This window comes from Ciconia boyciana, chromosome 4 (assembly GCF_034638445.1).
Source record: "Ciconia boyciana chromosome 4, ASM3463844v1, whole genome shotgun sequence".
Taxonomy (NCBI): Eukaryota; Metazoa; Chordata; class Aves; order Ciconiiformes; family Ciconiidae; genus Ciconia; species Ciconia boyciana.
In genome coordinates this window covers 15,665,308-15,691,437 of record NC_132937.1, presented here as the reverse complement: position 1 = coordinate 15,691,437, position 26,130 = coordinate 15,665,308, and the positions used below count along the sequence as shown (strand labels likewise).

At 43.7% G+C, this 26,130-nt stretch overlaps 1 protein-coding gene across 1 annotated transcript; it reads right to left on the bottom strand.

The window, feature by feature from the left end:
* Window positions 1–332: 332 nt before the first annotated feature.
* Window positions 333–26,130, bottom strand: SKOR2 (SKI family transcriptional corepressor 2). Its single transcript, XM_072859708.1, has 7 exons — window positions 24,010–26,130; window positions 23,140–23,200; window positions 22,740–22,814; window positions 15,231–15,296; window positions 14,746–14,844; window positions 9,208–9,275; window positions 333–395 (listed from the first exon to the last, which is right to left on the bottom strand). Exons 1-7 carry the CDS (start codon window positions 26,128–26,130, stop codon window positions 333–335), a joined length of 2,553 nt encoding a protein of 850 aa, XP_072715809.1.

Genomic DNA, 26,130 nt, shown 5'->3' with positions numbered 1-26,130 from the left:
TGCACCGTGAATGCCAAGGTATTTCCCTCCTTTCACTAAAGTTACATGACCTTGACACCACTTTCCAGTGCCAGAGAGTAGAAGCATGCTCAGGCGACTGAGGCCTGGATTCACCCAGTGGTACATCCTCCCCCAGTGAAGCCTCATAATTTATGTCACATGTCAGTTATCAGCTTTAGACCGTAGCACGACACCTCCACAGACAGAGCTTTTAGACCAGAATCAGTAACATCATGCAACAGAATTATTCTCTTAATTCTTGCAGTGCCTGCAAAGAAAAACACAACAGCTGGGCCAGGCAGAACAAGATCTCTTCTTTCACAAGCTCACCTTTAACTTTTGCTGAGGTGTGCACCGAGCTTTTCTTTCCTGATCAAGCTTGCTGCATAGGGAATCTGCAATGACACAGAAACAAAGCCACTGCTTTAAGCCAAGGGTTGGCTAACAAAACATCCAAGCTGGAATCCCTGCAAATGAAAGGTTTTGTTTGCCTCCCTGTATCATTTTAGGAAACAGTACCTTAAATTAAAGGATTGAACTCTTTACAAAACTGCAAGAATGTTGAAGCAGAAATAAAATAAAAATGGCCCAAATTAAAACAACAGATAGATTTTAAAATCCAATGGAAAAGATGTCTTCCAATATGTTGTTTATATCAGTTGCTGGCAAAAATAAAGCCACCACCCATTCTTCTACCTGTGAGATGACAAAAATCAGCTGTCTGTAACAGAGCAGGCAACAAACACTCATCTCTGCACAGATGAAATACAGCAGGGTGGGAGTATGAGACTTCATATATTTATATCACCATAATTAGGAACTTCATAATAGTTATCTCTGACTTGCACCAATCTGAGGGAAGCCACTGAAGCAGAACAAATAATTAAAGAAAAACAGAGAACATAGGCATATTAGGGAACATAGTTATATTTAGAAACAAAGTGGGATGATGTGCTCACTGGCTACTGGGAATACAGCACGGGGCTGCTCTTTTTCAATGCTGGGTCTTTATAACTCAACAAAACTAAATCGCTCTGAGATTTCTCCATAGCTGGAATCCAAGTGACTACAAACTCACTAGTCTTCCATGCTGCCTTTTGGAAGGACTGTTGGAGGAATTCAGGTTGGGATCAGAAAATCTATGTCCCTACACTCCCAGGTGCTGCTGCACACTGAGGTGACCTGCTTCTGCTGTCAGGCACTCTAGAATATATTCACAAATAACGTCAAATACATTACTGCAAGCTGACAAATAGGCTGGGCTGAAGCCAGGAGCAAGGCCTTAAGCTGCACAAACAGCAAAAGGAACAGACAGGCAAATGCACAGAGTTCAAGTGACCTGCCCCACACACCTAACAACATACTAGAAGCACGTGAATTTACATCCATATCCACTGACTATATACCTAACATATATTCTTGTGCATCCCTGTTTTGGTTTTAATTAGATTATGCCCGCAGTATGTGAGGACGTTTGTGTGAATCGTGCTCAGCATGTCTCTGGGCTGGTGTAAAGTGCAGTATCCGCAGTGTCATTTCTCTCCATCCCTGCCTTCCTTAATAAGGAAAAGAGCAGGGAAGGCTCAGGATGAGAGGAAAGAAAGGGGCATCTGCAGCTCAGGAACTAACCCTTTCACGTCTTGGGAAAGGAGGTCAATCTGATCGAAAGCAGCAGCACCAGGAAGCAGCAGTGTCTGCAAAGATGAGCTGTCTGGCTGAATAAAAGCAGAAGCCTTTTATGGGGGCATGCTGCTTCCCCCACTACACAGCCCTGTGAAAAGGGAAATGTGTGTGCATGAACTGAGAGGATCAAACTACTGATGACCTGAAAAGACCCAGGATCCAGGTGTTTTGTCTGACTACTCTTATAACGCCTACCCTTCACAGAAGCTGAAAGCTATCAGGAAGCTTGCTGCCAGATCCCCCCAAAAAACAGAGCTCTCCCCTCCACCAGGTCCTCCAACAGAGCTGCCTTCCAGGGCACAGTGTTTGCAAAGGCTGGAAAACTCCTCTCCGAACTGCAGCAGAGAGAAGTATGCGAAGAAACTGTTTACCTGATCACCCATTTGCATGGTTTATATTCAAAAGGGAGCCACAAACAAAATGCCTGAATAAGCACATTTCAGCTGAGACCTGTGATGCTTCACCAACTGCTTTCTTCCTCTCTCCCGCTCACAATGGCCAACAGGCAACATCGGTTTGCATGGCCATCAATTATATAGGACATCTCCCAAGCTGTACTGACCTAGATAATACAACGGGGTACATTCTGTCAGAAATTAACTGTTCTTAATCCACTTCTCTGCTATATTTGGCATATCAGTGTCTTTTCAATGTGTGTTGGTTTATCCATCCTCCTGGTAATAAATGAAACTGGGAGAGGTAGGCGTCCAATAGGGAAATGACTACCTTCTTCATGAGTTAAATCACCTACAATGTCATCTTCTACTTTTGTCATTGGAAGAGCATTTGGTAACTCCAGTGCTGTGCTGGAATAGTATTTAGGGCTCTTAATGGCAATACAGTCCCCTTTTGCACATCCATGGTGACTGCTGCAGTGCAGGATAGGATCAGCACTCAAATGGGCATGAAGATCCAATGCGTGGCCCTTACCAAAGTGTGTACACCCCTGCCAGCAATAACAGAAGTGCAGATAGTTCAGTTTTAAGTAGCAAGCAATCTGTTTCTTATGACTAAGTCCACATTAATAGGAAATACATTGCAATGGAAGCAGATCTGTAGGGTGCAGGAGAAAGACCCCGTGTCTGTACTCCATTTCTCTTGGGTTTTTTTTCTTCAGGATAACTCTAGTCTGGTCCTGGGTACTGATCACCCGTTCAGAGCTAGAGCACACTCCTATGTGCATTCCTGGAACACATCCTCGTTTGCTTCACGCAGAAGGAATCCAGTTTGCAAACTCTGAGTCTGCTCCACAACATGAACCAAAGCGCAGATAAGCAGATAGGATTGGGGATTCATTTCTAAAGCGCATGTCTGATCCCTGCTACACTTGGACATGAAAGAAGCTTCTGTACAGCATCCTCTTTTTGGAGACGTCACCTTTACATCCCATCTCTAGGTAGGGTACACAATGATACATCACCCTGACTTCTGTTGCTTGAAGAGGGAATCTTCAGTACCCCAAAGCACTGTTATCTGATGTGTATCTACAGGTATTTAGTTAAACAATTCTCATTTCCAGAGAGTGCACTTGAGACCTCAGTCAGAACACTGTCCAGCCAAGACAGGCCTTCCAAATGCAAAGCATATTTACACAGGAGACAGATGTGCAGCTGAACTGCCATTAGAAAACTACAGTCTCTGCACACATGGTGCTTCTGGATAGAACGATGCATGGGATTAAGGAGAAGAAAAAGCACGCACTGAGCCTTTGACAGCTAGCTGGAGGAGGAATGGAAGTGCCAATGGCTTGCCCTAGAGGGTGAGTCTCCACTATTGCCCTGTGAAAGCATTCATAGCTGTGTGGGCTGAGTTCAGAGACTCTTCCCTCCCGAGTGGGTAGTGGCATGTGCTCATGGCAGCGTACTGGCCTGCACAGGATGCAAGGCAACAGTCAGTCACGGCTGGAGTATGCAGTCTCTCCCCTATGTATTTTTAAGTACTGGAGCACGCTAACACAATAGAAAAAAGGATTTTGCAGACAGGCAATAGCAGAGGCTGGCTTGTGGCTCTCTGGTACATACACATCAATTTTGGATCAGAACTTCTACAGATTCTAAAGGAAAGGAAGCTTTTACTTCTGTTTTAAATAACCATTAATTCTACAAGGCATTCCTTTTCTTTAACATTTGAATTTACTGGAGAAAGAGTCACAGCTCCATCCTATTAACCCAAGGCATACCCAGATGCATTGTCAAGATACAAGTTTCGCTCACCTGTCTTAAAAAAGCAGACAGTGGCAAATAAAATTCTGGTGAAAATAGTACTTGTCAGCTCACTTTTCTGTACACAGTCAGGGATGTGTATGCTACCTTCAGCATCAAAAGGACATATTGCCAATTTGTACCACTAAACCTGGAGAGGAACTCCACCAAAAATCAAGTGAAGATAACAGAACATATAGAAACAGACCTGCAATATAATCCCAGCTGCTAAAGCACAGAAGAAATTAAGGAGAAAAAATATAAACAACTCTGGTTTGGGGGGGCGAGGTAATGAAATCTGCCTTGGAGTCTGCAAGACACAGTAAACAGAGTTCCAGAAATGCTCTTTTACCTGTTATTATCTGGGTGTCAGTGGACAGGCACTTCAGCACAAGATGAAGCTCAAGAAATCCAAGAGCCATTCTGCTGAACCTATGTTTGCCTCTAACATTCTTGTCAAGGTCAATCAATCTAGCTGGACCACTTTAAACAGAGGACCAAAACAGAAATCCCAATAAAGCACTGCTATTTCCTATTTCCACTTTTTGAATATGGAGTGACAGGCATGCAGTGACCAAGGTCTCTGCACACAAAAATGTGGATATTCCTTCTTTGCGTAACGAATACATTAGTTGTACAAAGCACCTACTTTCCATATACAACCTAAAATAGGAATTAAACCTACTGGTGCTTTTCTTAATTACAGTAGGACCCAGAGGAACATGATCTCATACCTCTAAAGATCTACCAACATTACCACATGCTAGATTTTTTTCTTCTTTTAAACACTCCTTGTGAATCTTGGATGAAAGACGATGCAGAGATCTAAATCAATTTTGCAGGCAGATAGTTCCTGATTTGTTTTATTGTCTGCCTCTGAAGAACAGAGTTGATTCAAAGCAGCACTGAAAGTAGAAGGTCATCAACAATCAGAGGAGTGCCAGCTGGATCCAGTTCTGAGCTCTGAACATTATCAGCCCAAAGTTAGGCTAGTGAGGAGGAATTCAGTTCATGGGAGTATAAATTAAAAAAACCCAAACAAAACCAAACCAACATTTTCCACTTGAGCTGGAAAGACAAGGGACTGCCTGAGTAATTCACATTTCTAACATATCTCAAAGACCTGCTACCTTTTACTCCTACGTAAAATTAGTCGGATTGATCACTACCTGATCTTAGTTACTTAAACCACAATGGCAGGGTGATGAACACCACCTTAGCTTTTCCCAATGGATAGGTTACAACTGTGGTCAGCACTTCCTGGGAACCTACAAACTACTTGTAAGGGACCCCTGAAAGGAAACTAAGAAAAGCTAGCCTGTCTGCAGGAGCTTAAATTTGCTGCTTGGTGTTCTACTTGTCTGTGGCAATGTTTTAGAGGGATTCACAGAAACATAAAAGGGTAAAAATTGTCATGCTGGGAATACTGCTTCTGATCTTTTTCTCCCACCAGGCAGATAGGAAGAAAGTTCATGCTTTTTAAATTTGATCCACTAACACAGCTGCTCAGAAGACAATATCAGACAGATACAGAGTCTCAAGCAGGAGCTGACTCAGTACTTTGTTAGGCTTTCTGGGCTGTCCTGACAGATGAATTCTGGTCACACTGGACAGAAACTGACAACTCTAAAGGCAGGTGAGCTCTTCTGAGGCCATACCACATGTGCCATGTTAGAATTTACCCCAACCTGCTGGGCAGAGATTTCTTCTCGGTGGCCCTTTCTGTACAGCTTAATAACAGAAGCCAGACAATCCATGCCTGAAGTAAAATATAACCTCCAAGTACATGCACTGAACTTAGTCAATTTGGGAGACAGCGCTTTGAAGGAGGAAGCAGCGAAAAATGCATTCAGTGATTTAAGATCCATTTTCTTGTTAAATATGACTATCGGTTGCTTTCTGGGACTTGGCCGAGAGCTTGGCACAAACAGGTTGCGATACCTCCTGGTAGCTGCTCCAGACACTCTGACCAACTCCTTTCCCAACAGAAATTGCTGATGGCTGCACAACGTCCCACTGCTCCAGCTACCTACCGAGCCAGGTTACGTCCAAAGAAGTCAACATCCATCGCAGAGGATGGAAGAGAACAGGACCCACTCTCCATTTTCCCAACGATCTGAGCCTTACTCTTGACTTGCAGGAAGCCATAAAATAATTTTTTTAAAAGTCCGGAGCGGACAGAGCATTAAAATAAAAGCCCATTGATTAAACACTGCTTTAACTGAGGCTTTTAATGAAAAACATTAAACCCACGTCACTCCCACCGCTGCGGGTTGTAGTGACGGCCGGGGAGCGGCAGAGGGCACCCGGGGCCCGCGCCAGCGCCCCCCGGAGCTGCCACACCACTCGGCGCGGCTGCTCTCCACGCGTGGCGATTTATCATCGCCTTCTGCATTGGAGTTTCACAACGTCACCCAAGAACTGTGAGAAAAAAGCGTTACGTTCAGTGTTCAGTACTGGCTGGGCACAAAGCACTACCTTCAAGCAGTCCTTTCCGTGTAACAGTCAGGTTACAGTGGGCGTTCACACCAGAAAGTTTTCAAATACAATTATATTTGGTTAATTATTTCATGCTTAGCTTCGGCTTGCTGTATTCCAGACATCTCTGACACATCAAACGCTCCAGGGCAGTTTAGTTTAAAGTCTGACTACCCAGTTACGCTGCTTGAAGCATGCCAGTTCAGGGTGAGTGAAACCATTGTTAGGGCAAAACCTGCCTCTGGTACCCACTGTTACAAGAGATGCCTTCATAATCATGCACAAGTCTTCAGGAAGGACTAATTTAAGTTGTATAATCCTTCAGTGGTGAGGCAAGCCAAAAGAAACTGACTCTGTGCATTTATATTGTTTGTAAAATAAAAAAGGCAATTAAGCCAAGTTGTGTGGCTATTATACCAGTAAATTTTAAGTTTAATACTACAAAGGTATACACCTATGAAGCTGTAAGTAAAATTAAGATGTGAGTATGCATTAAACACTTCTGCTTTTCACTTTGCACTTCTGTGTTAGCAAGAAAATTAGGTGTGGGCAGTCTGTTAAAGCAATAGTATAGCCTCCCAGGTACATACAAAACAAAACAACCTACCCCTGTTAAAAACAAAACAGCAACAACAAAAACCACAAACAAGAAAATAAAACATAACCATGCTTTTTGTGTATTCTGCACCAAAAGCTTTAATTCATCCATGCCATAACCCAAGAAGGCCAAAGGAATTCTATTGTTAGCACATTCAGCTCATTAATCTTAATTCTAGATATAACCATACTAAATATTCACATGAATGAATAATAATAATATTCACATGAATGAATTAAAGTAACTGCAGGGATTATCACATCAAAAGTGCTGACTCCATTTCAGTTATCAACCAAAACATCACTGAAGATTTCTGCACTCAGCTTAAACACACACACTGGTTATTTGCAGCAGTCTCTCAGTTCTTCATATGCAAACATCCTTTTACCGGTCTCACTGATACACAACCTGCCTCGCCAATACCAGGAGGGACACCCAAATGTGAGCATAAAGACTTACTGATGACTAGACAACATTTCTATTCATGATAATTAAACTCAGGCAGCCACAGTGAGTGAAGAGGTTCTGAATTGTTGGTGCAGTACATTAAATGTTGAAACTATTCTCTGTAAGTACATTCAGGCAGCTCTGTTTAATGATTAAATTACTATTAGTCTTTCTGTAGCATGCATCAGTAAGTGAAAAGGGTGTGAATTACATGATCGTATTTCTTTTCCTGCCCGAGAAAAAGCACTACACTGAACCTTGTCATTTCTCCACTTCTTGTAAATCAGAAAAACCACCACGGCTGGCTTGCTGGAGGTCTGGGTTATCCAGTTTCAGAAGCAACTTCACAACTGGGCCACAAAGTGAATGGCAGAGATGATCCATTCTCTCCCTGGGAGGGAGTGTGAGTTAGCTCCAAGTTCAGCTGACGCAAGAGAAAAAGGCTGAAGTGGGCTCACAAACTTTGTGCTTAAATGTGCTTCACAGCAGCAATCAGACAATGCCTCAAGTCCAAAGCAGCAGGGGAAGTATTTTTCAGGATGGCATCCTAATCACCATCTTCTGTGACAATGCAATTCACAGATCAAGTCAAACTCCTTGCCTGACATCGGGAGACAAAGGGGAACACAGTAACAACTGGACGCATTAAAAGAAAACAGTGGAGACCAGCAGCGAAAAATCTGCAAAGATGTTCTGGACTTGAATTTCCTCCATAAACAACCTCCTTCAAGCACCCTCCATCTCACACTGAAATCTCTGAAGTCAGCAGGAACAGGGAGCAGGAATGTTCGGCAGCTCTAAAAATAAGGCCACTCCAAAATGCTTCTAAACATAGGTGCACAAGTTTGACAATCCTGGCCTTCAGCTTTTTTTTTTAATGTCCTAACCCATCAATTAGAAAATGACAGTACCAGAAGGCTGGACAATGCCTTCTCTGCACCAGGGTCTGTGACAAGCACACGGAAAATTTAGATGCCCAAGCACAGGGCTGTAAGTAGGGATATTTGGCAAGCCTGCCTCAAAAAAACCCTGTTGAATAATGTCAGACTGATGACAGAAAATGCACTAGCAAAACAAGCATTAGCTGATAGCCTCCCATTCATTATGATGCCCTGCTCTTAAAACCACACTAAGCAGTATCTGAGTAAGAAACAGCTTCACATACTCCACCCCTTGCTTGTACTGGATTAAATATGTCAAGTTTTCAAAACAGCACAGTTGTACGCAATGATCTAGAGTTGCACTAACACACACACGCAAAATCCCTCTTGGTTTTAAAATAACAAGCAAGAGACCAAACAGCAATGCGTGCCTGCACTGAACTGTGTTTTGGTAACTTGATCCTTTACTGCTGAGTTAAGCACTTCTTCTAGTGGTTGAAATTTGAAAAAGACACATCCTAAGGTTTGTTTGCCAGTGAGAAGCTGGCCTCGCACCAATTCCCTACTGAGGGCTGAAATGCACCCCTTTGCAACTCATACAAGGTAGAAACATTTAGCTGCTTAAGGTTTACTGATTCGGTCCTCATGTTTCTCTCTGAAGAAGCACCTCTCCGTGTTGAGTCAACACATTTCATTCAGTTGAAACACGAAGACCCATCTGGTTACTGTATGAAAGTAAATCTCCAGGTAATTAGACTCTAAACCAGCTGAGAACTGCATGCTTACATCTTGCTAAGTATAAGGTAATATGAGCTCGGTAATAGTACATCTGCATGGTTCAGAAAGGAAAAGTTTGAGGAGTGCATTTAAAAAACAAAGCGACAGTTCATAACATTTTTAGCAGAGAAGGCAAACTTACAATTTGTAGCTGCTGTACCATTTCTTCTCTGTATGCCAGTTCCCGCTTCATCTGATCTTGAAAATTATCTGTAAGAGGGGAAAAAAAAAAGTAGATGTAGTAATTAAAACAGAGACCACACAGCAGAATTCACATAAATCAAATGAAATCAAACCCAATTACTACTGAGGAACTGTGAAACATTACAAGGCCCTTCACCTAATTAAAATGCATGCCTAACAAAAACTTCTTCTCTAGTAGGAGACACTGTAGACAACAGAAAAACTGTGGAAAAATCAGATTCAGCTTCTTCCCCAATTAGCAAATGTAGGCTGCTAAGTTTCTGTTTCTAGCATTCATTCTCACAGTGATTTTCTCAATGGGCCAGACTCTGCAGTCATTAGTCAAACTTCTACCAACACTGAAGAGAAGAGCAAAAACTGCTCTTCTTTGCTTTGGCATAAATCTGTTGACCTCAATAGGGATGTCCAATATGTGAGAACAGAAAGCGTTCAAGGATGCAGGGTTTGATTTGTAGTTTGTAATATAGTGCTGACGGCTTTGAACAAAACTCAGACTAAAGCTCCATAAACAGTGACATGGAACTCAGAAGGGAAAAAGTCTTTGAAAGACAGATCCTAGATAGCCGGGTTACAGCACAGGCCAGCCTTCCTGCTCCAGTAGCTCCTCCTTCCCTTATTTTCCTCCTCAGTAACAGTTTCAGACAAAACTTCATTTGGTAGAAGATTAACTGGTGGTCTGCATTCCGTAACATTGCCGTTGGAGGTTGGGAAAAAGACAGAAAAATATAAACAAAACTACTGACAAGAAGCAAATAACTTGGAGAGTTGCATGATGGAGACCTGGGTGCAATGATGGACCATTAAATGGAAGAAGAAAGAAAACCCATTCCAACCAACATAATTTTGATCCAGGAGACTGAAGTCTGTCCTGGACCACAGGAGCAGCAAGGTGAATGCCAACAGAAAACAGCATGGAGCACCTCAACACCCAGAGCTTGGAGAAGGGCACTAAAAGGCCAAGGCAGCTAAAATGGTTTATTTACAACTAACCAAGTAAAAGAGTTAAATAGTCATGCTGCTTGCTGGGACACTAGCCCAGGACTCAGGAAGCCTGGGTTCAATACCTGCTCTACTGGACTCCATGTGCATGTCTCTCCACGCCTCCTTTCATCACCACTAAGGCAGGAATAATAGCACTGCTTCATCTGCCAAGTGCATTGGGAGGATTAATGGATTAAATGACTATGGGATACTTCGATAGCACAGTAATGGGAGTCACAGAAACACCTAAGTTGCAATGGAAAGATTTGAGCCCAGGTGAGAATGAGTGTCTCCTATTAATACTCTGTGTGCTGCCACAGTGCTGGGAGCTCACCCACTCCCAAACCAGCTGCAGAGCCTCACCACGACTTCTCAACCCCAAAAGCAGGAGCAGGAAGGCAGTGAGCAGCCATGGCACAATACAGCGGAGAGGAAAGATGTACCTTGCCTGCGGGGAAAGGGGATGTGTCCCCATCAAGTGTGGGCACAGGAAGGGGCTAGAAGAAAGTACAAGGGGGCAGAGTTCCGTCCTCCTCTTTCACACAAGAACTTTGCCCTCTCTGAATGACAAGCAAGTTGTTGTTTAAAAAGGCAAGGAGGCACTTTAGGACAACAAGAAAACAGCAATGAAACAAAGAAAGAGTGAGAAAATTTGTCAGGCTGAAACCATCAGGATCCAGCACAGCCACACAGAAAAAGACAGAACGACATTATCTTAATAAATTTCTCCAGATTTCAAGTAAATGCCCACAGAATTTTTCAGCCTATTCCCTCTACTCCAACTTGATCAGAAAAAGAAGCCGACAGAAATAAAGCATGTTTGCAATTCCTCTCTTCCTAGCCCCCAAAAAGCCACGCAGTATAAAAAGGTGACTGCCTCCTGTCCTGGTCACTAAAGGCTGATAGATCCGTGCTAGTTACTATTGAGGTCCTGCAGTTTCACTCTGAGTAGGCTATGTGGAGAAATTTTCCTTCTCTCCTGAACACTTTCCTCTCAACTGCCTCTTCACAGGCTTATCACCTCTCAGAACAAATAGCTCAAAAATCTTGCTTAGTCCTGCACTGCAAATGTCCAAGCTCACAGTGGAAATGGGGTGTTAATGGTAAGGATAGTGTTTTTTCTGGCAGCATTTATCTGAGTCTAAATGCTTACAGACAAAGCCATGAGCAATACCCAAGAGAAAAGATATGAATATTTAAATAGTTTTCTTAACACAAAATTAAATACTTTAAGTATCCAGACTACATCTCTGCCATTTTATTACCACGTTGTTAAATGCAGCCAGACAAAATGAGTGCCAGCCAACACCAAAGGTACAAACCAGTGGAGGGTTCTGGGAGAACATGCTGTCAACTGTGCACAGGTGCTCATATTTCTATCAGGACAGCAAATTCTTTGATTTTCTTCAAGTGATCTGATCTCTTTATTTTCTTCAAGTGATCTCTGCGTTGAGAGATCTTCTAGGCAAAGGAAAACCTCATCTGCAGCTTTCAAGTACAATAGTAATATAAAAAATAAAGGTACAAACAGCAGATTACAAGGTCTGCTGTTTTATAAATTATCACAGGCCACATTTCAAGCAGGTACAAGAAGCCACAGAGAAGCGTGCAGCATAGTACTGCTAAATGAGCTTGCAAATAAGATCGGTTCTCATTTAACAGTGATTTCCATAAGGAGAACACGGAAACCAAACACCTTTTACACACAACACTGCATAGCACTGCTGTGGGTGGTGGTTTGATGCTATTAACATGTAACGCCCCAAACATGCTCAGTTCCAAATGCAAGACCCAAAAAAAGGTGACTTTCAAGTTAACTCCAGGTAACCCGACAGGAGCATTTTCTAGAGAGACACAGTATTACCTTCCACATCTCACACATTGGCTCCCTGCTGAAACAGGGATGAATTTTCTCCTTTTTAAAAAAGGTTGAGAAGACTTAAAAGCCAAAGGCTCCTCACTTACCCACAGACAGTGCAAAGCACAGGGAGAACCACCCCAACCCACGGGAGTGAGAATTACCCTGGCAGTGTGTTCCTGTCCTCAGCAGCTTTAAGGATGGGACAGAGATCCAGTCCCCATGGCCACTCAGCCCAATGCTGCAGTGAGCCAGACTGGGAAAGAAAGCCTGTTACCTGCCTGCTCTTCGCTCCCTCCTACAGCCTCAGGTGTCTCCAAGCCATGACAAATCCATCAATACAATTTTAATTTTACCTCCACTTTCCTTTAGCTGGATCTCTCCCTAGCTCCTCCCTATCCAATACCACCATAGGCAGTTAGTAACTTGGGAAACCTGGCAAAACAAATAATTTCTAATACCTGACCTAAAGCAGCAGCCCCGTCCAGCAGCGAGAGCCTGGAACAGACCTCATCTCTTTTGCTAGAACACATACTCCTCTAGAGGAAAAACCACACTTATCTTGGATTTTACACTTACTTGTTTTACAAAGACCCTTTTCCTTGTTTTATTATATGTGGAGGAGGTGTGGGGTTTTTTGTAAATCTAAATCTGTAAATAGGTTTTACGGTCACTTGTATATATTGTTTATAGCACATTATCTGTTTTCTATTTTAATCCTGAAGAAAATTGACCGCTACTTTGTGGTACATTGAAACCACATATTTTTCAAGCCGGCATACACAGTTGCCACTTCCTTGGCTGGCCATATGTGTTGTTTTCTTTTATTTGAATTGTATTTCATGTGGTTTAATTGCAGTGTTTATTTACATGGCAATGACAGAGCATTAATTTTACTGCAGAAGAACAAAAGGATAAATGAGTGACCTGAATGGCAAAACTCCAAGATGCCATTTCGCCAATACCACACATCAGTGTTTTGATCTACACAAATTATTTGAAAATTACCTCACTCCCAAATCCATGTAATGACTGAATTTATACAGAAGGATGAGGTTATCCTCCTTTCATTAATATCTGTATCACCTCAGGCGGCTCTTCTCCTTTATTTATGAAGCTGTCTACATCTTTCGATATTTGGGCTAAAGATGAAGTCATTCCCAAAGTCCTCGCACTTCCTTGCTTCCCTGAACTTACTCTATCTGATGCTACAGAACGGGGAAAAATGTATTTTCTTTAAATAATAGGAAAAAGCTGCCTGTGTTCCCACCTTTTCCTGCAATTCAGGGAGGTGCAACATTCCTCAGCTTGCAGCAGTGGGTTTTGGTTGAGTGACTTACCTCAGGGGTACTGGCAATACTGTTTTTTGTCCCTGGAGTTTTTATGAAGAAACTCAGAGGACTAACAAAACAGAGAGTTTCTGAACTCTTCAAGAAACTATGATAAACCAGCACGAGAGCATTTTGCATTGAGTGCTGGTCAACCATTTCAGTCATGCAGGAGTTAAGATAAGTTAGCAAATTGCAGAAGAGCCTGACAATTAGTCTGGGAAGGTTTTAATGTATCTATCTTGGCTTACTGTGAGTAAAGTAACTCTGCAGTGCTCCATCGGTGTATAGTCTCACAGGAAAACAAGGACAAAAATTGAGAGTTTAAAAAAACCTCGCATCATCAACATTAGGAAAATATTGAATGGAGATGCTGTCAGACCTCCTTCGGACTTCATGAAGAAGCAAAAGGTGGGTGCAAACATGCTTTTTCCTTTAGGTTGCATTTAATACTGAACTGGGGGGACTGTCTGGGCAGGCAGCTGCAGAGCTGTGACAGCCAGGCATGGGGAAGCCTGCACAACAGTACTGATCTCTGTGTGGTGCTGCATTACAGATGGGCAAAGAGCAATGGAGATGCCCTGATCACTCCAGCTCTGTAACACTACATTCATTGCATGTTAGAGAGCCCTTACTGTGTCTTCTACCTTGTCCTGATCTACATGGGATTTCTCCTGGAGTATAATTCAAAAGGTCAATCAATAGGTCTTTTTCCATATCCTTGTACATGCAGTTCAAGTTTCTGGCAGCTTCACGAAAACCCTACTAAGTGTCCATTTTGTTTTCTTTTATTTAACACATGCCCAGCACATTCCATCACCCCTGGATAACAGCACCCCGCTCATCAGCCGTGGTGAAAGGGCCATCTCAAATAGCCCATCTCAAGAGGAAAAATCTAAACAGGTCTTTCTACTCCTTAAACACAGGCAAAATCAATTCTCCAGCATCAGCTAGAACCATCTAAAGATGACTATGAAGTACCTTGTCTTCAAAAGCCTCCAAGAAGCTGGTTAAGATCATTGACATCACTGTACCCCAAGAAGCCCCAGACGTGTTTCTGTCTACTCACTGTATTCAATGTTATCAAAATGAGTAAAATATGCATCAAAACAGACATTCAGCTTCATATTTTCCCTACAAAAGACCTGCTTGAGCAGCCTGAAAAGCCACAGCAGAAGTGCCATCAGCCTCAGCAGAACTAAGCCAAAGATCCTGGCAACACAACTAAGAACACAGCTCTCCCCTTTTAACAATCTGACAACCACCACCCACCCACAAATAATACCAAAACCACAGATATGTGTCTTACTGAAGACTGGGAAAGATGCATTTCCTTTCAACACCTGGAATTCCTGTTCTAGTCTCCTCCGTAAGTCGATCTGTTCAAACAAAACCTTCTGGAGTTCCTCTAACAACGAGAAAAGAAAAGTGGTTTTGCTAATCTGTATAAATAATTCTTGAAAGAACAGTTGCAGAGCAATTCATTACTATAAGACAAAATATTTTAGCAGTTATAAAAAAAAAAGTGTTGCATAGACCTACAATAGATTTTGTGCAGAAAGCCATGAATATAAATCAATGTAATATATTATTTTAAAGTATTATATTACAGTGTCATGTATTGATTGATATATATGCATTAATCTCAATTATATCCACCCAAAGGTCCATATATTATTCATATGTTACTTGACAAGCTTAAAATATGGTGCAGAACAAAAGTGCCCCCATTATCCTCATATTCTCTTAAAACAAAGAGCAGTTTTATAATGTAAGAGGCCCTTATTATTTTACCTTTCCCCATGTTTTCTACATCCTTCTTCAGTGAATGAGGTGAATTGGTTTCTTGTGTGTGTTCGCCTTCAAAAAGAGAAAGAAAAATCTTATTGATTTGCTGATACTGCTTTTCATCAGTACTGTCCTTACTATGCAACTGCTTCAGAGAATCTGGAGGAAAAAAAAAGAGAAAAAAACATGCACGGAAAGAGTAAGACTGAGGTTTATCTACATATCTCCACGTGTGTAGCACAAATGTTTGCAGGACTTGTATTTGCTTCTAGTTTAGTAAAGTATCTACCTACACCACAGCCTCCCACAGACAAGACCTGATGTCTCCTTGATATCTAGGAGAGCTCCTCTTGCACGTCGCCTGCCGAACTGATCCCTGCTTTCACTCTAATCCCTCTTGAAGATGCTCTTATCGGAGAATGACTAGGAGCAAGCTAGGAAAGGTGCAGAGTCTTTTCTACAGTCTCATCTCCTCTCTTCACGACGAGAAGTCCATGCTATCTAGCTGGGCAGGACCCTGTTCCCAAAGCCACACGCAAAATCCTTTTTGCACCAGCCTCTTTGCCTTCATCAGCTCTTTAACTTCATCATCTTCTAGAGCTCTATGGCATGGGTTTGTTGTAACTGGATATAATTAATATCCAACTGAGATAAAATTGACATTAGTGGTATTTGCATCTAAAGGATATACGTCTGAGGTCAACCAGTTCAGAGACTTCAGTCTTAGGTTGCTCACATAACTTTTAATCATATAGTAGTAAAGAATTTTCTAGATAACAGAATTTGACTGTTTCCAAATATATACATGCTACTTCTTTCAGCCTTTTTCCTTTACAAATAAAATAAAATAAAATAAATAAAAATAAATCTTCACAAGGCCTTACGTTCACCTGGATGACAGTTTGTCTTAAATATGAACCTTCTGATAGAAGGTGTTATTTTCATTATCCTCTGGAACTGTGAAATTTTCCTCTAGTTTCTATGAATAGGGTTTTGAAACAAAAAGCTAAAAAAGTTTTTAAAAGAAAAAATACTACTTTAGCAGAAATTAATGGGAGATTTTCTGTTATTTACAGCTGAAGTAGAAATGGACTCTCAATAATTAAGAAAATATTTGGTAAATAACCAATTATTGAACTAATTGGACTAATTCTTGTTTTAGTCCAGCCAGTAAATACACATCATTAACTCTACTGATGAGTAATCACAAGACAGACATACATGTAAAGCTACTCATGTGTTTGTGTATTTGGAAGAAAGAATCATGGAGGAAATACCTTGGGTTTTTTTGAAAATAAAAAGCCATAGCACTGAATAGATCACCACACAACAGATAAGATAGCAGCTACTTAAAAAACTTATACTGTCACCATGCATTTGATAGTAGGTCATCACAATAAGCTAATTTTAAAGTTGAATTGGAAAGTCTTATTTTATATGCAGTCAGAAATCTTTTTGCAAAACATTTATTTCTGTTTTTAAAAATCAATGCATTCTTATATCCAGTAAACCTTGAAGTCACAGTATATGAAACATATCCAATAGCTATGCATTTTAGCATCTGCTATCTCTTCGTTCCTTAAAAAAAGCAACCACTCATTCAGGCATATACATTTACACAACTGATATATGGTGCCAGCAATTCCATTTTAAAAATCTGTTTACGTAACACAATGATTAAAAAAATCATTTTTGTATGATATTTGATATAAACAAAGTATTTTCTACAGGTAAGTTGTCTCACCACACTAAAAGAAACAGCAAGCTTAAAAATATATCACAACCACTGGGCAGTGGTTTGAGGTGTTTCCGTAATGTAAAATGGTCTTTTTTTTTTTTTTAGTTAACATAATTCTGTTTTAAACAAGATTGCTAACAAAAGAAGTATTTTGTTAGATAAATTAGGGTACACAAAATCAGAAAGAAGTAATTTAAGTTTAGGAAGGGTATTTATTGAGTTATAAATACTAGTATATTTTTCTAATCAATTTCTTTCATTGAGGCATTATTTTCTGAATGTTTTATGTGCAGTTCTGAGGGATAACAGACTCACAGACAGAAGGTAACTGGATTCTTCAAGGGGGAGGAAGAGAAGGGGAAGAGACTAGATCCTAGCACAGAGCATGGCGGCAACATAGCTCTTTCCCACTTGCTCAATTGAGCTTTCAGGGCCATATGATTTGAGGCTGCCGACTCGCTGGGACTGAAAGAACTGAAAGTATCAAAGTAAAAACAAGGGCATGTAGCATAAAGAACAACTTCTCCAGCATCTGCAGCCTCCCTACTAAGCTACCAAAAAGGCTTAGAAAATTCCCCATCCTTGCCCCCAAAATAAGGAAAGAACAGGACGGGAAAAGTGAAGGTATTTAAAAACAAAACTCAGCACATATGGTTTTAAAGAATAACTGCATTTTTAAACTGCTTTCTGATGTTCAAAAAACCCCTCAACATTATTCTTGTTAACGGTAATAATAATCAGATGGGTTTCACCTTTCCCGTCCCCTGAAAATGACAATCAGGAGCCTGCTCTTCTCCGTTTTTCCATACTTCCCAGAGGCCTCATCATGTGTTGTGTACTGTTCTACCTTAATTGAAAGGGAGGAGGTATTGAATATTTAACCAGCTTCCTTTCTCTTGAATGTTAATTAAAAGCTAAATAGGTGTTTAAAAACAAACAAACAGAAAGACCAAAGAATTTTAATCAGTCTAAGAAAAAAATCACTTCCCCTTCTAATAGCCCCACCATAACTCTCTTGGGCCTTGTCTACACACAAACTTGTAGCAGCATTTACAACAGCAGCACTGAAAGCTGTGCAGCCCCCCAGTACGGACACCTAGGTTTTCTTTAAGAGAGAACTATTTCAGTTTATTCAGAAAAATCAAACTATACCTCAGCTGTCTATTGGCTAGAGGGAAAAGGGGATGAAGTATTCGTAGCCACTTTAAACTGCCTCACCTAAAGCTTTTGGTATCTCTGTTCTTCCCAATTATCTCAGGTGCACAGACATTGTTATTCTGGAATAAAGGTACACGGGTTGTATTTTACACAAATGGCTTTCTTAACCTGGAATGTGAGCATCCACCCACAGAGGAAAGCAGAAATTATGTCTGTGAGTAGACACACCTCAAATTACTTTATCAGTACTCTGAAAACCAGAGGTCCCAATTTGTACATTGACACAACCTCAGCTCTTGTGATGCCACCATTTTATCAGCTCTACACCCACTGGAGTAGTTAAGATTTGAATTTTTAACACAAGAAATTAACAGAAACGTTTCTAAATTTATGCTCCTCAAAAGAAATGCATGTTGCCCTCGTTGTAACAAAAGCAAACCAGACATAGCCAGGTTACCTCCTCATGCTGTGCCACCTAGAGCAATCTCCTGCAATCGTTCCTCGGGAAGCTCTCAAAGTGCTTTTCAAAGAGCAGCTAAAAATTTCCACGCTGGCCCAGACAACTCAGCTACGTCAACGGGCAACTGATTTGCCCAGTGCAGAGCTCCAATGGACCAGGAATATAACTCTGCTCTCCTGACTCTCAGCCCTGTGCCTTGTCCTCAACTCGTACTCTCTACAATTCTCACTACGTCTGCAGTGCCAGACCACATGAACCAAAATCATCCACTTGCCTGTGTCTCAGCATCGGCCCTTTTATTCCTGGATGGTACTTAAGTATCGCAGAGCACACGATTCCTGCCAACCAGCTCTGCAGCTCACTCCTACCAAGTGAGCTTTACCGTTGTGAAGCCTGCAGCATCGATGGTCTACCATAACTTAAACGTCCACTGGTATTTTTAGCTGGAGAGAGCACTGTCTGCAGACACAAAGACCGCAACAGTGAAGATGTCGGCATCTTCTGGGTATAAATATATATACATATCCATTTCAAAAATATAGGCAGATGTGAACCAGCAGACTTCCAGAGCTCCAAAGGCTCCATCTGTATTTGAAATTAATTACTCGCTTTAAGACACACACAGTTCTTGTGTATGTCCTGAAGAAATCCTACCCTTACTGAAAATATTCATGCATCATGCATATTCATACCGCTTTTTGGGGGAATAATCAATAGGATAATCAAGACTTGGGAAAATATGCCTATTTTAGGAAACTCAATAAGCATCTTTTAAGTCCTTTTCTGTACCGGGGCTGATATACATGTCTCACAAAATCTAGAGCTTCAAATGTTAATTTGGCCTGAAAGTGGTTTAACTTTAAAACAAACTAGTTCTTTTTTTTTTGCACAGATAAAGCCTCATTTGTAACCTCCATTTAAAGTTTAAAACATGAACAGCCGATTAAAACACATCTGCGTTGAAGTACTAACGGATAGAGGAGAAAACAGTTTCAGGATTTCAAACTGAACATTCAAAAACTGACCGACTTAAAAATATGAAATGTTTTAGAGAGACAGCAAATCAATTGGCTTTTGCCAATTGCACCTTATGCACCTTGTACCTGAACCTTATGCACACATCTGGGAAGTGTTTCAGAACTTTATTCTAGAAGCATGAGGGCTCAAAAACTTCTGCTTCTTGGTTTGTTTTAAATGGAAGGCAAGATTCTCACCAGATTCTAGAAGATGGGGCTTCAAAAAAAAAACCCAACACACCTAATATTGTGAGACTTGCAAAAAATAAGGAAATTCAACAACATTCCACCCTCTTTTAATAATTCAGAGAGAACTCCTGAGCTCCTTAGTAATAACAGAAGAGAAAAGAGACAAGAATAGTAAATAAGGACCCAGTCCTACAGTCCATCTGCAGTTGTGTCTGTCATGCAGATCCATGTATTCATACACAATCTTATCTACTAATATGCAGTACTGGGTCCCACATCTGAAACTTCACCTCGTCTTCCCCCATTTCAACTTTTTACTTTGCTTTTTTGCAAACACTTTCCATAATAAAATGTTATGTCTTTTAACTTCTGGATCCAATGCTTTACCACGGCATCCCAGTAAAGACTACACAACCATCCAGTCTGCTATATATAATGCTGGGCTGTTTTCAACCCCTCTGCGAGCTACAGTAAATATACAGCAATTGCACCAATATTTGCAGAGTTATTCTAGATATATATTTAAGAGTAAATGAAAGAAGAATCTGGCTCACCGTTTCTAGCCTGAATTTTCCTGAAATGTCTGCCAAACCATTTTTTACAAATCAAAAACCAAAAATGAGGAAACTGTAACAAGATTTGAGAAGGTGACTTCAAGCTGTTATTAACACCCAATTTTAGAGCTCACGTTTCTCATTAAAACAGATAAAAAATTAGATTGGTTGGGGAACAGCTTACAGAACTCGACTTCTCTTTCAGAAGTACGCAGTATTTGCAAGGCAGCCTTGCAACGCTGCTGTGTGCCAGACACACACAGCTCTTCTACCCTTCAACTCCAGCTGCTGGAGGAGGGTCGGGATGGCAAACTGCAGCTTTCCCAAAAAACTGGACCAGTTACGTAAGTTAGTCACAGTTATCTTTCAAAACTGCCGTGGGAATCTGAATAATTTCGAGCTCTTTCTGAGCACTGCCTGACAGAAAAGGAAGGGGGATTTTCACCGACAATTTACTGGCTATGCAGGACACACGGCTACAGGATCTTCAAGCCTGTATCTATTTCAGCCTTGGACGGAGCTCTGCTTATTATGAATTTTTAAGTTAATTGACACACTTAGAATAAGAAGCAAATATACACACCTACAAATTATTGTCTCTGGCACAGAAAATACTGCTTTTGTTTTAAGACTCTCTTTACTAGGTTTAGTTAATAAACACAAGTCCATCTCACACGGAGAGGAATTTCCAGGATCATTTCATCTTTCTTAATCTTATTAGGAAGGCACAGCTTTAAGTAACTCATAAATGTATTAAGTATATTAAAGAAATTGGAGAGCCAGAATATTCTGCAAAATGGTTTGACAATGAAGCAGAAAAACACTGCAAATATAACCCACTAATTCTGGGCAAGATTAAGGCGGCCCAATCCTACACAGATGTACCGATATGAATCCTCTGAAGATAATGGGACTGCTCTTGCTCAGAGAGTGCATAGAAATTGTCTTCAGAAATGAGCCCTTAAACATTTTGCATTTCTTTACAGTCAGTTCATCTCAGATCCAGTCCTGAAACCTTCAAACACCCAGGTGTTGCTCTCAGTTTACTTAATATATTTAAGACTCTCCACAGAGTTGAAACCTGCAGGGTAGTAGACATCTTTGAAAACTAAAATTTACATTTAAATTTACCATGAAGATAAACATATAGCTACCATGGACTCACAGTGTCAATGAATACAAAACATTTGGAGTTTCAGAGAGAGAAGGAGCTACAACATCTAAGTAAAAAGCAAAATATTGCCATAATTTACTTTTTAAAATGAGCATGGATAGAATCGTTTTCTAAAAGACAAAAATTATGGATTTTTTCCAAAATAAATTGGCCACAGTGCAGGACACTGACTATGCACAGTGTACTGTATTCCTAAATATTCTCGGGTTCTTAAGGTTTACTTCTGCTAGTATCACTGCTATGCTCTCAGTGGTAATTATCTGAAAGTATAGAAGATAATTAGGTGCTATCCATTGGTCCACAACCTTGATCCCTCAACCACAAAATTTACAAAAATCTACAACGCTGATATGTTTCTTCCTCATACACCATTGCTAAAACAGGTCTTATGATTAAGTATTTCTAAAAAATACCCTTTGAAATGGGATACATTTGCAAATGTTTGCGATCTCAATTGTTCTCTGCTATTATATAAGATTTCTATAAGATCCCATTTCTTCATTTCCACTCCTTGTACAACTCTCTCTCTCCCCGCTTGCTCTCTCTGTCTCATTTGACAGGCAAATTTGCAGACATTGCCTGAGGATAACAACCTCGTTTGACAGTCAATTAACCGTGAATAGTCAAAGCCAAAGCAGTTTGCATTACATAAATGGAAAATTAGATTCCTTTTTCCCAAGAAACAAAACCCTCTCCTTAAGATACTGCAATAGACAACTTAGTATCAAAACTTCTAATCACGTCTTTCCCAAACCCCTTGGAGACATTTAGCAATCAGTAAAAGGTGGTTTCATTTAATTTGTATAATGTAATTTTTGTAAATGTATTATACATTTTGTGTAGAGATCATTATCATGGAGATAATATAAATGTTGGCATAGATGTCATAAAACACCTTTAATGTCTTTCTGACAGATATTAAAAGCAATAAGCTGTGATCCTTTTTAATGGAAGGTTTCAAAGAGAACATTTCAATTATTGTCATTTTATGCTTTTCCAGCCTGTTTCATTGTGTAACCTGATACATTTCTGAAATTTCTGCTGAAATATGCCCAGCAATTAATAATCTTATTCCTATTAATGTCACTGCTTTCCACTTATTTGCATTTTTCTCAGTTATATTTACTTGGAATTGTTTTTATCTTTACCCTTGTACTAAATATTCAGACATTTGAGTATGAATGTAAGTCTCTGTCTCTTTATCCTCTACCTTCTTCTGAGCCTACCTGCTATATCTCTCCAGAAGTCTCCTCCTGAAGGCTCTGAATCTGTGATGAAAAAATTATGCTCCTTGTTCTTATCTGAAATCCAAACAAAACGCAGCGCTTAAAACGCTTTTACCAGCAAGAAACTGCAAACCAAAATGAATATCAGAATTCAGAAAAAAAGTAAATATATATTTGTATATTCAGCACGCACAGAGATGCATTTTGGATGCGAATGAACATAATGCTAAATTACCACCATAGAGAGACTATTAGAATGTTTAATGGATTTTTTTAATTGAAATCACAGAAGTGATTTATTTTTGTTTAAATCAAGCGATAGAGAACAAACCCACACAGCTCGCAGAACTGTGAATTCCTGCACCTTGCGGTGAGCAGGCAGATCCACGCCTGTACTCACCCGAGAAGGTGTCCTCTTTTGTAGGCAAGATGACTTGATTACTCTCCTTGCTCTTCTGATTCTAGAAAAAAAGAAACAAGCAAAACACACAGGATCAGTACCAAACCAACTAGAACCAGACAGGCAGTCTCAGGCAGTTTAACAACAGCAACCACAAAAAGCGCACCCACGGAAACAACATGGTGGGGAATCCCACCGTGACATCTTCCACAGCCACCTTCATGGAAGGAGCATGTGTCCCATCCAAAACTTGCCAGCAACGTGCAAGGTGGGCGAGGGCACCCACCCGAGATGCGGCCTGGATTATTTTCTCCCATTATTTTCATCCCATTATTCTAGGATGAGGTCAGGCCATCGAGCAATACCCACGAACACCACCAACAGCCACGCACCTCCACCCTGCTGGGCAAGGCACCCACTGAATAAATCTGCCATATTTATTTCTGTTAGCATCCAGGGCTGGCCTTTGGACACCACATCCAGGCCTGGTGTGCTCAGCGTGTTGTAAAGCAGCACCATCATCAAAGCGGCTCACCATGGGGACAGGCATGCCTGGGGAGCAGGCCCTTGCCCCCTGTGCAGTAGGGTTTGGGCCAGTGTGATTTTGGGGGTGGGAAGATGGGGTGGGCCAGACACCCCACAAGACCCCGGTGGGCCATGTCCGACCGCAGCCTACGAGACCCGGCCTTGGCCTGCCAGGCTGGCTGGGGACACGGCGCCTGACACGGTGGCAAAGGGGTACCCGGCGCCTGACATGGCAGCAAGGGGGTACCCGGCAGTCGATCTCCCACCGCCCAGGGGACCCCTCCTGCCCTGGGGGGGGTGTCGGTAGCCGCAGTCAGCGGGAAGGGCCCTGAAGGGGACATTTACATCTTTGTAGGAGGGCTGCTCCTCCAGGGACGGATGGTGCGCCGGGCTGCTGCCGCCGCTGCCCGCCCGGGGGGGCCCGGGAGGCGGCTGCGGCGGGGCTTGGCCCTCCCCCGGCTTCTCCTCAGCAGACGGCTGGGGGAAGGGGCCGGCGGTGGGGCGCTCCCGGACACCCTTCTCCGCCAGGCCCCGGGCGTGCGGGAAGCGGCCGTCGGCCGCCGCGGGGTCTCCGCCGCGGGGCTCTTCCTCGCTGACGCCCTCCTCCTCCTCGGGGGGCTTGTGCCCCTCGACGTCCACCTCGGGCTCGTCCTCCTCTTCCTCGTCCTCCTCCTCCTCGCTGCTGTCCTCGCTGGCGAAGCTGCAGCTGGTGCCGCCAGGCGAGAGGAGGCGGTGGGGGGGGTGCGGCGGCGGGGGGAGCGGGTGCCGCTCGCAGCCCGTCTCCTCGGGCAGTGGCGGCAGCAGCAGCTGCGACGAGGTGGAGCGGGGCGGGCCGCCGCCGTGCAGTTTGGCCAGGCTCTCTGAGTCCTCCTTGCCGCCCACCGGTCGGAAGGCGCTGGAGTGGTGGTACCCATCGCCCGCCTTGCGCCCGGTCGCCACCTCCAGCAGGTGCGGGTGGTGCGCGGGGACCCGCCCACCGCCCCCCTCCGAGGCGGCGGGCGACGCGGGCTCCGCGCCGCCGCCGCCAGGGGGCGACTCGAAGAGCTGGTCCCGCGCGACGGCGGGCAGGGGGGCGGGGGGCGGCGTGCCCAGCCCCGCGGCCCCCGCCTCGCCGCCGGGCTCCGAGAGGTCCAGGAAGGCCTGGCGCAGCAGGCCCGCCCCGTCGCCCAGCGAGCAGCCCAGGGCGCCGGGGGGCTGCGGCGGCGGCTGCAGGTAGGTAGGTACCGGCAGCCCGCCCGGTGTGCGGGGCGGCCAGAACATGCAGAAGGGCGGGTAGAAGGCGGCATCCTTCCTGCCCGGCCAGAAGAGCCCCGAGAGGCCGCCGCCCGCCGCGCCCCCACCGGCCTTGTGTGCCGCCGCCCCACCGCGGGCATCGGCCCCACCGCCGCTCTCCTCCTTCTTGTGGCAGAGGCTGAAGGCGGCAGCGGGGAAACCGTAGGGGTGCGGGAAGAGCCCCCCACAGCCGGGGAACTTCTGGAGCACGCCGCCGAAGGAGCCCTTGCTGGGCACCGGGATGACCGGGTAGCTCCGCGGGCTCTTGCCGCCGTGCGCTGCCGCCACGGCCTCCTGCAGCTCCTCGTCCTCCTCGAAGCGCGGTCGCTTCTGGTGTGGCTCGGGCGGGGCAGCCAGGAGGTGAGAGCTCAGCAACCCGCCGCCCACCACGGCGGCCGCCACCTTCACCGAACCCAGCGGGTGGCAGGCGGCGGGGGCGGCGGCAGTGGGAGGGGCGGGCGGCAGGGCCCGCTTGCGGCTGCCGCCGTTGAACATGGCCTTGACGTCCTCCCAGGCGAAGACCAGCTCGTCCTGGGGGCTTTTGTCGGTGAGCTTGAGGTGACGGCGCCAGGAGTTGAAGTTGGCGGCGTCGGGCTGGGTGTACTTGGCATCGGGAGTGCGGTGGGAGTGGAAGATGAACTTGTTGGGGGAGAAGTACATGCTGCAGTAGCTGCACTTGATGCACTTGGCCCGGGAGCTGTTGTAGCGGGCAGGGATGAAGCTACCGCGGCAGCCCCAGGCGCACTCGTGGGACACGTCGAAGGCGAAGTTATCCGGCAGTTTGGGGGGCCGGTTCTCCCCCAAGAAGGACTTGCAGAGCCGCTCCGCCTCCCGCTTGGTGATCATACCGCAGCGGCGGGAGGAGATGGGCATAGCCCCAGCCCGCCGCAGGATCTCCAGCTGTACCGGTGTGCACTGCACACAGGTGATGCCCAGGGCCACCCGCCGGTTGTGGATCTCGTTGTAGCTGAAGTTTTTAAGGAGGGTGTTGGAGATCTGCGCTAGGCACAGCCGCTCCTGCCCGTCGATGACCAGGGAGACGATGGGGATGCCGTAGAGGATCACCTGCCCCACCTGGTTGGGCTTCATGGCGGCATGGCCGGCCCTCGGCTGGTTCATGGGGTCTGGCGGGTACGCGCTGGACGGCGACGGCAGCAGGATGTCGGTGGGGCCGGGCAGCGGGCTGGTCGCCAT